The 12,777-nt window shown below is 61.2% G+C and overlaps 2 protein-coding genes across 4 annotated transcripts in view; both read right to left on the reverse strand.

Annotated features, from left to right (window-relative positions):
• Positions 1-915: 915 nt before the first annotated feature.
• MDK (midkine) lies at positions 916-5,812 on the reverse strand. Its single transcript, XM_074821526.1, has 5 exons — positions 5,695-5,812; positions 2,627-2,710; positions 2,363-2,524; positions 2,107-2,268; positions 916-1,667 (listed from the first exon to the last, which is right to left on the reverse strand). Exons 2-5 carry the CDS (start codon positions 2,703-2,705, stop codon positions 1,642-1,644), a joined length of 429 nt encoding a protein of 142 aa, XP_074677627.1. The 5' UTR covers positions 2,706-2,710; positions 5,695-5,812; the 3' UTR covers positions 916-1,641.
• A 3,468-nt stretch (positions 5,813-9,280) lies between these two features.
• Positions 9,281-12,777, reverse strand: part of DGKZ (diacylglycerol kinase zeta) — a 48,086-nt gene continuing 44,589 nt past the window's right edge. For all 3 annotated transcript variants that reach the window (XM_074824084.1, XM_074824083.1, XM_074824082.1), the window contains one exon: positions 9,281-11,717. In XM_074824084.1, the coding sequence (XP_074680185.1) occupies positions 11,601-11,717 (117 nt within the window). In that variant the 3' untranslated portion in view covers positions 9,281-11,600. The remainder of the gene's footprint in view (positions 11,718-12,777) is intronic.

Raw genomic sequence — 12,777 nt, forward strand, 5'->3', positions numbered from 1 at the left:
GCCCTGTGTCTCATCTGGGCCATGAGCAGGTCCCTGCTCTCCCCATGGTGGGTGTGGGAGGTCTGATGCACGGCTCCGGGGGTGGGAGAGGACAGCGGTGGCCCCCAGCCCCACTCCTGCCCTGGGTGCAGGGGAACACCCCAGGGAGGCCGAAGGAGCCAGCTGCTGAGCTTTGTAAATGGACGTAACCCTGCCATTGGTGTTGCAGCGGAGCCCACAGCATGCGGGTTCTAGCCAGCATCTCCAGCGCACCCCAGACCACCCCGTGGCTGCTCCTCAGCTTCTCCCAACGCTGGGGATCTGCAAGCCTTGGTGGACACAGCTGGGTACAGCCGAGGGATGGGATGGGGCCACGCTGGCACTGGCAAACTCTGCATCCATATGTCTTTCCCAGCCCCATGCCAGGGCGATGCTGTGCAACGTGGAGAAAGGCTGCCCTGGCCCAGATGGGGACACCCCCCCACCCACTGCCTTTAGGATAATTCATATAGTGGTGCCCAAAATGCCTGGTGGGTTTTGGGTTTTTTTTTAACTGTTACAACCACAGCCCAACCCACCCCGAGACAAATAAAGACCTCGGACCTGAAACCATTGGCTATGGCATGAGGAATGAATGGGTCATCACCTGGTGCTCCTCCCCAGCTTTCCAATGTCATCTACCGGTGACATTTCCTGCAGTGTGCGGGTGGCAGCCCCATCCCTCCTTCCAAGATTGAGGCGAGGGGCAGCCCAAAGCGCTGCAGAGAAGAGGCTGTGAGGTCTGAGCCATGTACCTTCTCCAGGACCACATGTGTGTGGCACCCAGGCCACCGCCACCAGCCGCATGGTGACTTCACTGCTGGTCCCGGTGGGGTTGGCAAAGCTGGGGTTTGCGGCACAGCAGAACCTTGTGCGGATGACAGGTGGGTTCCAATATTTTTTTTTAAAAGATTTTTATTGGAAAAGAAAACAAACCCCATTTTCCAAAAGAAGTGAGAGCTTCCACCCAGCACCAGAGTTGGCATGTCAAAGGCAGAGGGGCTGCAGCCCCAGCATGGACACACAGTTAGAAGTGATGGAGGAGAGGGGATGCGGTGGATCCCGGGAGCGGTGGCTTTCTTTTTTCCCCATTTCCTGCTGCAGGGAAATTGTGCCCCAGCTGAAAGGATGCTGGAAGCACTCCCTGAGCAGAGAGCAGTCCTCACGTGAGTAAGGGGAATGAGTGATGGGATTACTCAAGCATTCAACACCCAGCCCTTCCCTCCAGCACTGGTACTGGCAGAGGAGTGAGGAGGCTCCCGGGCTTGCCAAAGGATGTGCTAAAGGCAACTCATTTGTGCCAGAGGGTGGAAAAATGTGTGTTTCCATACCAGCTCTCCCAGGCACATCCCAGCAAACCCCAATGCCAGGTGAGAGGAGGCGAGTGGGATGCACTGGCAGAGGTGGGGCAGCAGGGAGGGGGGGCAGCCCCTCCTGTGGGGTGGGTGGGTTTGCTCTCTACAACACTAGCAATTAAAAAAAGGCAACTCAGTGAAAGAGGAGGTCAGGGAAAGGAGGAAGGAGAGGAGGAGGAAGACTGGAGCATGGGCCGGCTGCAGCTGGGCGTCCAGACCCGTGGGCACTGTGTCGAGGGGTTGACGAGGATGCTGGCTTCCCGGAGCTCTAGTCCTTCCCCTTGCCTTTCTTTGCTGCATCCGAGAAGCACAGGAGACAAGAGTTAGTGCATCCGCTGCCAGCTCACCGATCCCCCAGGCACTGCCATGGCAGAAACGTAGCCAGCATGGCCGGCTTGGCACGGCGCAGGGGCCGCATCCCTGCAGGCAGCCTCCCCACTCCATGCAAAGCCACCTTTTGCACCAGCCCCACTGAGGAGAGGGGGAAATCCTTGTCCCAGCGAAGCTGGTGGTGACTTGTGGGGGGACACCAGGGTTTTTCCTAGCAGCACCTGCATCCCACCCAGCCAGCAGCTGGACTTTGGGGCTGTCACATGTGCTGGTGCACATGGAAGAGCATCCTACACAGTCCCCTACACCACCTGCAAAGCCCAAAGCAGGCCAAGCTACCCTTCGAGAGCCCCTGCCTGGGGTTCCAGCAGGAGCCTCGGGAACAGGAGTGGTGGGGACTGACCTTTGGATTTCGACTTGATCTTGGAAGAGCAGGGTTTGGTCACATAGACAATCTCCTCACACTGGGCATTGTACAGGGCTTTCTTCAGGATGCCGGAGCGAGTCTTCACACCTGTCTGAGCGCTACACCCCCCCCAGCTCTCAAATTTGTACTTGCAGTCAGCTGGAAGAGAGGGGAGAGGTGTCAGAGCTGGCCAGGGCCTGGCATGAGCACCCAGCCCAGGGTAGTCCCCAGCCACCCTGTCACATGCACCCACCTCCAAACTTCTTCTTCCAGTTGCAGGGGATCTTGCACTTGAGCTTCTTACTCTCGTCTTTGCAAGTTCCCTCGCGGTAGCCCAGGCCGCAGTCCTTGCTGTTAGGGACGCAGGGTCCCCAGCGCCAGTCCTCACACTCAGAGCCATCCTTCTTTGCCTTCTCTGTGAGGGAAGGGGGAGCGAGTGGTCGCTGCAGGGACATGGGAGCACACCCGGGGCTGTCCCCCACCTCATCAGCCCCCCCCGCCCTGGTCTGCCCCTCACCTTTCTTGTTCTTGCCAGCCTCAGCAGTGGCAGCCAGCAGGATCAGTGCCAGGAGGAGGAGGAGGCCCCGAACCTGCATCCTGCCTGGGGAGGAGGGAGAGGATGAGGCAGGTGAGGGGTCAGGGTGCAATGCAGCAGTGAGGAGGGGCACGGTGGGCAGCCTGCCTGGGAGTGAGATGTTGGGCTGGGAGCTTGTTCCCATCCCTTCAGCCCCCCATTGCCCTGCCTGTAGCCGAAATGCTCTCCGTGGGGATCTCCTGCACCCCACACAGCAGCTGGGGAAGGCCCTGTGGTTGGGTGTACCCAGCACAAGGCTACCTCAGTGCCTGTGCGGCTCCTGCCCCCGGAAAGCAAAGCAGCCCTGCCTGCACGCTGGCAGCGGGGGTCCTGCTCCCTGGTGCTGGACCCCAGCTCCTACCCCCTCTAGTTCTCTGTGGCTCCTTTATGCAGCACCCAGGAGGCTGCTGCCCCACACCAAAGAGCCCCAGGGCCGGGTGGGCAAGGCTGCCATGGTGTCTTTCTCCAGCTCCAGAGGAATCTGGGGGGGGCTGAAAGAAAAAAACGCAGCAAAACCAATCCTGCTGCCACGAGGGGTGTGAGAGCTAAACCAGCGGATAAAACATCCAAAAAAAAAAGTCCCCACAGCGTGGGAGCTGGTTGGCGTGATGGAGTAGGAGAGCTGCGCCTGCTGCTGGCACCACACCCGTTGCACGCAGGGGGGGTGTGTGCACGTGTGTGCACGCACCTGGGAGCAGGTTGGGTATGAGGGTGCACATACACAAGGGAGCAGCTCCTGGGTCCCTGTCCCCACCTTCTGGTGGCCCAGGGCCAGGTGACGGCTCCCCTCCGGCTGCCACCACGAGCCTCTGTGGGACACTGCTGCCAACGCTGGGGTACCAGCAGGAATGCAGACATGTAGAGCTGGCGTCTCAAGTCTGGTGGCCCCTTCCCTGTTCCCCCAAAGCCTTTCAGTATGACACCCATATCCACAGGGCAGCAGCCAGCCAGCAAATACATCACACCCATCCTGGCTCCACGATGGGCTCGGTGGGACGGGGCTGTAGAGCTCGCCTGCCCCGTGGGATGTCAGCGCAGGGAAGAGCCCGGGGTCAGCGTTTGCTCCCTGCCCCCCGGCTCCCCGGGCAGCGTGCCGGAGAGAGCAGCTCCCCACATTATTCAGGCTCCAGTGCACTCACCTTTCATGCGTCCGCCGCCACGAAGCTGCTGGCTTCGCTCTGCATTGAACTGTCACAGGGAATTACACAGCCTGGCTGGCTGAAGGCGCAGCCGAGGGGGTGAGAGCTGCCTTCCCCCTCGCCCAGCCCGGCTGGGAGCCATCCTGCCGAGCACGGCACAGCTCAGCCCTGTTCCCACCCAGCTGCCTTCAAAGGGGGCGAGGGCTCAACCCCGGTGGGCCAGCTACAGATGGCAAGGCTGGGGCTGAGCCGAGTTATGGGCACTCCTGTCCCGCTTTCTGCAGCAGCTCGGATGGGGCAGCAGCTCTGACACCCGCACTCTTCACAGCATCCCCCTAATTTCAGGTGCTCTGTAAACTTCTTCCATCCTCCTGCACCTGCCTCCCTCCCAGCCCAGCACCTTCCAGCTCTGGTCCTGTGGATGGGACCTCTGAGTGCCCAGGGCAGACAGCCCCAGCAGCCTCCCTCACCCTGCCTTGCCTCCAGGCACGGACACCCTCTGCTCCCCACCCAATGGGCACCGTGGGGCCCTGCCCACGCGTACACGGGGATGTGGAGAGTGGGGGGCTCTGAGGGGCAGCCCAGCTACAGCCCCTGGATCAGCTCCCAGGCTCTGCCTGGCACATCACATTGCCCAGGCAAAGGTCTGCAGGGACCCTCTGCCGTGGCACATCCTAAAGCATTCATAAGGGAAAGGGAGCGCAGTTTTCCAACTGGTTTTCCAAACAGCCTGCTCCCTTCTTTGCTGGTCAAACAAGAGCTGTTCCTGGCCGGGCTGCCAGCGCCTTCAGTCGTGTTTGCACAGCCCAGCTCCTCCCGCATCCCTGCAGGGCCCTGGCTCCTCTCCTGCTCCAAACCCGGCTGGCTGTCGCACCGCGTTGGTCTGTCCCTGGAAGGGCCACGCAAGCGGAGCAGCCTGGAGCCTGGCCACACCGTGGCAGTCCCCGTTCCCCTTCCCCTCGCTCCTCTAGCTGCCCTGGGTTTGAATAATCTAGGATCAGCTGTATGAAAAAAAAAAATAAATTAAACCGCCTGGTGATGCTGAAGCTGAGCCCAAATACCCAGCACTGCAATGGGGGGAGCCTGGACCCCTCTCCGGACACCGCTGAGGGCCAGGCACTGCCACCCCCATCCTGCCCAGCTCCCCCCGGAGCCCCCTCGCACCCCCCTGCCAGCAGCCCGACCTCCCGGCTCGGCTCAGATTGCAGCGGGCTATGACAGAGATGGGCGCAGGACCGCTGCCCCCTCCGCGGGCTGAGCTGCTCCCCAGGCTCCGGGCAGGGAGCCCAGACCTTGGGAAGCCCATGATCTTGGGGTACCCAGCACCCCACCAGTAGGGATTTCGCCGCTGCCAGGAGAAGGGAGCCCGAGCTTTGCGCCCTTCCACGCTTCTACCCTCTTCTCCCTCCCCAGGGCAGACGCTGTAAAGCCCCTTCCCCTCCGGCCGGTCTCCCCCCTCGCCCCCCGGGCTCCGGCCGGAGCATCTCCCACCACCTGAGCCCTCTCCGCACCGGTGTGGGGTGGCCCCCAAGGAGGGGAAGGAGGGCGGGGGGGGGAGCTAAGATCCCGGGCCACTGCCTCAACCCCGCTCTCCAGGAGTCCTGCCTCCCTCCAAAACCTCCTGCACCTCCAGGCACTTCCCCGGCTTCTCGCAGGCGAGCTGCCGCCCCCGGGACCCCTGTCCCCATCGCCCTCCCTGCAGCCCCTCCCCAGCCAGGGCCATGTCCCCCCCGCCCCCGGCAGAGCCCCTCTTTCCCGCCGGGGAGCCCTCAGCGCCTATCCCCGTGGCGTCAGGCCGCCGGCCGCGGGGGCTTGGGGTGGAGGTCCGATCCCGAGCACCGGGGGAGTTGGAGGGGGGGTGAGCACACTCACCTGCGGGGCGGTGCGCGGAGCGGTGCGGAGCGGTGCGGAGCTGCTGCCTTTGTGTGGCGGCCGCGTGCGGAGCCCCCGCGCAGCGCACAGCGGCCCCTGACGTCGGGCTCGGCTGGCAGCAAAAAGGTGGTTTTTTAGCCCAAAACTTTTCGCAAGCTCCTCCTCTGCCCCCCCCCGCCCCGATACACAAAGGCAGGCCGGTCGGCCGGCGGGGGGGGGCGCGGCCCCGGGGGCAGGCGGCCCCCCTCGGGGGGCGGGGAGGGGGGGCCCTGCTCAGCGGTTGAGGGTGCTGGGCTCCCTGAGGGGTCAGGCCACGGTGGGGCACGTCCCCGTGTCCCCCCCCGCCCTAGGCGGGGTGTCTCACCTTCCTCCAGGCTCTGCGGCGTGGCACCCACGAAGCCGTGGGGGTTCAGCTGACCACGCACCCCAGCGTTGCCGAGCGGATGAAGGGGTGCAAGCTGAACCGCCGGGCAGGGCTCCCCGCCGCTCTCAGACCCGCTGAAAGATGGTCCCTGGGGCTGGATGAAGGGAACCACCCTGCGTCTCCACCAGCTCCGTGGACGCCTCCTTCCCCATCAATGCCACTGACATCGATGGACCCACTTTTCATGGTCCTTTTCACCCTCCTCGGCTGGCTCTGCCCCTCGTAGGAGGGCGCCGGGGAGGGGGGTACCTGCTCAGCACCCAAAGCAGCCCATCACTTTCATGCTGGCCCAGGTGTCTCCCCAGCTCCATCCTTTGAGCCTGTCCCCAGCTCAGCCACACCACAACCCTTCTCCTCGGACCAAGCAGCGATACGAGATCAGCCTGCTGGTTGGGGGTGCAAGGAACTTGCAGACGTGACTGCTCCCTTCCCCCCATCCACCCCCTTTTCTTAGGAGGTGAGGAGAGGCAGGGGCCAAGTCAACTCTCTTCTGGAGTTACCAGCTAGAAAGGCGAGTGTCATGCCAGAAGAATGGGGCTGTGGTGAGGAACGGAGACATTTTTCCACCCCTTGCCCTGGAAGAAGGCTGCTGAAAGCAGGGCCGCCACAGGTGGGGTTAGGGGGGGAGGTGAGGTGGGGTGTATTTTTTATGAGCTGCTTCACAACCAGGAATTGCTTGCTGAGAGATTCCCACATTTAACTCACACCCTGCCGGTAGTTTCCTGAACATCTGCAGAGGTTTCAAGGAGGGCCAGCAACCATGGGAGCACGTCATGTCCCCTGCCCGCTACACACACAGCAAGGGGTGCTGCTCTGGGTGGCGAGGGCTCTGGGCATGCCGGGCTCTGCCTTTGAGCACAGCGTGCAGAAATGGGTCCTGGCAGCTGGACAGGTAGCAAAGCCGGTAGTCCTCCCCCTTCAATCTCTGGGCCTTTAAACTGAAGCTGAAGAAAACTGAAGAGACAAACTTCATGGTCAAGAAGAAGGGGAAGGGCCTAGGTGTGCTGCTTTTGGCTGGGGTTCAGTGGCATCAGGTTTGCAAGTCTGAGTTATGGGACTGTGATGAGCAAACCAGGGCCTGGCGGAGCTGTGAAAGGGCTGGGTGTGGGGACAAGCGCTGCTGCTTTCCTTCAGCCATCTCTGGCTGGGAGTCAGAGACCCCGCTGGGGTCCCCAGGGCAGAGCAGCCCAAGGTATGGTGAAGCTCTGTGCAAATTTTCACTCCTCCCTCCATTTCCAGCCGCTCCCATTCCCCTCCTGTTGCCTCCTCAGGCTGGGGACCAAGAGACAGATGCTACTTTTGTGGGAGAGCAGAGATGCGTTGGTGCACATGGCTCTCGGCAGTGGCCGTGCTTGGACCCTTCAGGCACTTTGGAGGGATGCAGAGAGGGGGAACGGCCCTTTCCCCAGCTCAAACAAGCAGCAGGAGGCTGTGTTTGCAGAAAGGGGCCTCATACTGAGGGAAGGAGGGAAGAGAGGGAGTGTGACCAACCCAGGTGTGTTTCCCTGCAATTCCTTAACTCAAGCTTTTCACCTCTAAAAAAGTCACAAGGTAATTCATGGCATGGCGGCTCCACATTTTCCACCTCCAGTCAAAGCCTGATCCTTGGGGCACTGTTACCCCACTGCCAGCGCCAGCGTGGGGACCCAGCTGCGGACGGGGGGGCGTTTTCCCTGTTCGGGCTTGTGGAGGCAGGCGTGGGGCAGGTAATCATTAACAGGGCCAACTGCTGTCACCCCAGCTCTGTTCAGCTGGGGCTGGGCTTGCACGGCCTTCCCCAGCCTGCACGTGTGTCCCCTATGCATGCACCCCCCGGGGTGTTTCCAGACCACGGGAGGCCACACAGACCTCCAGACCTCCAACACCCGGCTGAAAGAGAGAAAGGATGCTGAAACCCTTTGGAGAGAAGGGCAGGGCTCTCCCCCGAAGGTAGACTGCCCCTTTCCTTACACCCCCATCACAGCGATCGTATTTTGGGACCCCTTCTCTCCCCCACCATAAATTTGACACCAAGGCGGCTGGAAAACTCTCATTGCCATGGTTACTGACGGTCCTTGCCGCCGAGACACGGGCCAAGCGCCAACGCACTGGGGTCTGGGCACTGAAGCAGAGTGGGCCCCCTCCTCCTAGTCGCACGTACGCCTGGTCCCTGGGCTGCAGCCCAGGGAGGCCGGGACAATTTGGTGTGCCTTACACCCGCTACAGACCCCCACTGTTAGCTCTGGGCAGGAGCTGAAAGGCTGAAGGCGATGAAAGGGAGGCACGGCGGGGTGGAAGGGACAACGCAGCCGGGGAAGGAGGCTGCTTCTCTGGGCGGAGAGGGGGCAGCCGGAGCGACAGGCAGGCTGCCAAGCTGCCCTCAGGAATCTGAGTTTAAGGTAGGAGTATAGCTCCCCATCACCCACCGTGTCCATCTCCGGCTCCCTCACCAGCACACCGTTGGCCAGAACCATCACCTCCCTTTTGCAAAGGGAACTCTGCAGGAGAGATGGCGTTGGCTGCGGTCATCCTTACGAGTCTGGAAGCAGAAGCATCCCTAATCCCCCACTTTTGTAATCGGAGAGCTGTCCTCCCGCTGGAGCATCAGAGATAATCCCAGCCCTTGACAGTGCAGCCCCCGTGCTCAGCACTGGAGGCAGGACCCTAAGGCTCCCCTCTGCAGCTGGGAACAAACGGGAAGAGCTGCAGAGCAGCGTGGCTGGGGACAGCTCACCACAAAAAAAGCCGACAAACATTTTGAAATCTGGAGGCTGGATGCCGCTGTAGTACCAGCCATTAGCTGTTGCCTCCCATCCCAGGGAGGAACTGGAACAGGGCAAGGAACAGCAGGGTGCCAGCTCCCAACCCATACTTCCAAGCCCTTCAGGATCACTTGGGATCGTGGTGTGCTGTTTCCCTGTTCCACGCTACACCCAATATTGATGTATGCCACAGAATGGGGGAGAAAGTCCCTCAGGACAAAGACCCTGTATCCAGCAACTGTCCCAGAGGGATGCTGTGCAGGGAAGCAGGCAAGGACCTGGCCCAGCAGGGAACTCCCCCAAGAGTACCCCCAGTTGGGACAGGGGCAGAGGCCCCAGGGTACAACCTCGCTTGCACTGCTCGGGGCGTCACTGGTGCTGCGCCTGCCACATTCCTGCGGATGCAGCGGGAGACAGGAACTAAAACATCCATCTCTTTATTTCAATGGCAAGAAACAACAACATCCAAACAGTCCAAGTCGAAAAGCGATGGGAACACAGGCTCATGCCAGGCCCTGGGCCTGCTGGAGCCGGCACCCTCACAGAGTTACAAAAATACAATCCTACGACAGCATTTAGGAAACACAGACCCAGGTATTGCACACAACCCCTGCCCTCCACAGGCAGGGCGACCAACACCCCCTCCGCCTTTGCTGAAATACAAGCCAGGCTTGGAATTGCACAGCAACTCAGCTCACGCACGCACGGAGGGGCCAGGAAGGGAGGGGGACAGTGTGTCTCTCAACTACCTGTACAAAAACTATAAGGGAAGATACAAAACCAGGGAGAAAGGGGGAAGCTGGGGCTGCAAACGCCTCTGGGCCAGGCTGGGTGACCTGACTGGAGGGGCAGCGGTTTGGACCTCTGAGAAGATGACAGTGCCTTGTCTGTCGGTGGCCTGAGAGCAGTGCTGATGGGAACTCCAGGTGCTGCTGGAGCATCCCAGCTCTGAACAGACTGGTGTGCTGTCGTTATTAATTGCCAGTGCTGCCACTGGCCCCCAGCATTCCGCACTGTCCTGCACCTCTGCTCCCCACCACGGCATCCCCCATCCTCCAAAAAGCCTGAAGGGTATTCTGGTTCTCTGCAGTATCCTCATACTCTTTTTTTGGTATTGGTATTAGGAGGGATTCAAATGGTGCCACCCAGCACTACCCAGTGGGCGCAGCTGGGTGTGAGTGCAGCTGGGACCGCACAGACCCTGCGCAGCATCCTCCTCCTCCTCCTCTCTTGGGACCCAAGGTGCGAGCAGCAACCCGCTTCACAACTGCCGCCCACCCAAAGGTGCCAAGCAGGCTGCAAGGCCCAGAGCCATTAGCTCTCCTCCTCTGCTAGCACCTCCTGGTCCCAAAGACTGTCAGTTCTGCAAAAGCCTTCCTGAAGGGCTGGCTTGATGCCTCTGTGGATGCTCAGCGCCCACAGCATCGGCAGGGAAGATGGGTCATGGTGCCTCGTGCCCTGTGGCAGGCGGTGGGTGAAATGCCATCCCATTGCACGTGTGACTCGGGGCTGGGAGCCCTGATGCTTCCTATGCATCCAAATCCCTCTTTCTGCTAAAACTGAAGAGGGTGAGCTGGTGACCTGCCCAGGGAGCTTGTGTCTGGGCTGGGCGAGCTCCCAAGTTTTCCCTGCAAAGCCCTGCGCCCATTTCGGGGGATAGCAGGAGTCAGACTCAGAGGATGCATGTTGACAGGTTGGGGGGCATGGGGGAAATCCCTGAGAGCAGCACTGACCCCAGCACTGCCCCTCCAGTCCAGTGCAACCTCTAGCATCAGGGGGGGAGCTGAAGTGGGAAGGGCAGCCAGATCCAAATCAGCGTTTGGGAAATAGAACGGGCTCCACCGCAGCCTCTGCCCAGGCCAAGCACAGCTCTCCACCACGGCCACGTGCTGCAGCGGGCTCACGGAGAGATGCCCAGCAGACACGGGGTGTTCAGGCTGCCCCAGCCAGCCCTGCAGAGGGAAGGATGGCGGGAGGACTCAGTAGCCTTCCTCCAACTCATCCCTGCCCTGGGCCAGACTGCTGACTGGCTTGAGCACTAAAGACAACCAGGAGGGTGGTGGCTGCCCTGTTTCCAGAGCATTGGGGCTGGGGCAGCTGAGGAAAGGCTGGGTGCACCAGGGACTTCCCTGCCACAGAAGACCCTGGTAGGGCCACACAGAGACCCGGGGCAGCCCCAAACCAACAGAAGCAGGGAGGAGGCAGGGGCAGTAAGTCACGGTGCTTCCCTTGGGGCAAAGTCTGAGACTCACGGCTTCTGCTGTCTGCCCACACAGCCTGTGCCTCCCGTGGCTGTACCAGACAGGAGAGGAGGAGCAGGACATGAACCTAGCCAAGCATCTAAAGGAGGGGCACTGACGGCAGGGAGAGGGGGCGAGCAATGATATCCCACAAGGATCATAAGTAGGAGCTTGCGGAGCGGGCACTAGCATCACTCCTGTGCACAAGGGTGACTGGGGGCTTCAGCCTGGCCTGTCCCAACAGGGCTGTGGGATGGAGCCCATTCAGGGCAGGGAATGTGAAGGGGGGGACACACAAAGAGCCAGGCTTCAAGTCCCAAATGCCCACTGTCTTCATAAACAGAGTCCCAGCCCAGCCTGGGGCAGAGCTCTGCTGTCTCCATCTCCTCCGGGGACCAGGTTGACATCTAGGGAGGGCTGGGCCAGACTCACAGCTCTGCCGGTTGGCATTGTCCTCTCCTCGTTCTGCCTGAGCTGGCTTGGGCTAAGGCACGCCGAGCACTACACAGCTGTCTCCTGGTCCTCACGCTGGATCATCTGGTAGTGCTGTCGGTTCTCGAGGTAGGCAGCTAAGTCAGGGTCATTGGCTTTCTCAGCCCGGTGCTTGGGGGTGTCTCCCTGCATAGGGGAGACAAAAGATGTCAGGGCATCCAGCACTGCCTAAATGCTGCCACAGCACCCAAAGGTGCCCCCACTCCCCCACCAAAAAGGTGGCCACAGCTGGGTCCAGCAGAGCCCGCAGCCAAGCCCTGAGGCAGGTGGTAGCCAAATGCCTATGTGCTCGCCATAAGCCTGACTTTGCTGCAGGGCTGGAAGCTGTCCCCTGAAGGTCCATCAGCCCCACGCACGGGCCAGGACAGAGACTGGCCCTGACCGTCACCAGCCCCCTGAGAGGAGACAAAGGTTGGTCCCCATGACCTGCTCTTCCCCAGCGCTGGGGAGGCAGGCGGGAGAGGGTGAGGAATGAGGGGTATGTCTAGGGAATGCCCAGGAATACCAACCCCCCTTCCCTCTCGCAGCCCGGCTAGCGCTCCTGCTCCCGGAGGAGGATCACATTTCACCAGCTTATTGCAGCCATCTGGACTGTGTCCACTAATGAACTCCCGCACTCCATAAAAAGCAAATCTGTTAACAGCTCCCAGCTCCGTCTCCTCTCCCCCTTCCCTCCCCCTGCTCCTCGCTTCTCCTCGCCAAGCGCTCGGGCTCTGCCGTGCTGCTGAGAAAGGCCGCGGAAACCTGGCGCTCTGCCACTGCCATTGAAAACCGGCCCCGGAAGGGATGCCCGGCCTGCCCGGCTCGTCCCCACGTGCACAGCGGGGCACCAGCGGCTGCGGCGGGGTGCCGAGGCCTCCAGGGTGACCCACAGCCATATTTCTCCAGCAGAAACAATGGTCAGACATGCAGAGCCTTCGCCGGGCCTGGATGCGGCTGTGGACAAAAGCCCACTCGTGCGCAGCTGCGGAGAGGTGCGATGCACCGAGAAACCCCTTCTTTCACATGCGCACCCCAAGACTGAGTATGCCCCATGGTCCCACACACATCCCCCAGCAGGCACACAGGCAGGGGGATGGAGACATCTCTGTGCTTCGGTGCCGGCTTTCCTCGGGGGCCTCCTTTATGCAAGCGCTCATTTAACAAAGTGGGGGGAAAAAAACAGAAGGAGGAATTGAGTTTCTTT

The sequence above is a fragment of the Strix aluco genome, chromosome 4 (assembly GCF_031877795.1).
Source record: "Strix aluco isolate bStrAlu1 chromosome 4, bStrAlu1.hap1, whole genome shotgun sequence".
Lineage (NCBI taxonomy): Eukaryota > Metazoa > Chordata > Aves > Strigiformes > Strigidae > Strix > Strix aluco.

What these genes read in the sequence shown, in the direction of transcription:
- MDK (XM_074821526.1), bottom strand. Translation starts at nt 2,705, where the DNA reads ATGCAGGTTCGGGGCCTCCTCCTCCTCCTGGCACTGATCCTGCTGGCT. An exon ending in GGCTGGCAAGAACAAGAAAG is followed by an intron (nt 2,525 to 2,626) that starts GTGAGGGGCAGA and finishes CTTCCCTCACAG; the next exon opens with AGAAGGCAAAGAAGGATGGC. An exon ending in CTGGAAGAAGAAGTTTGGAG is followed by an intron (nt 2,269 to 2,362) that starts GTGGGTGCATGT and finishes CCTCTCTTCCAG; the next exon opens with CTGACTGCAAGTACAAATTT.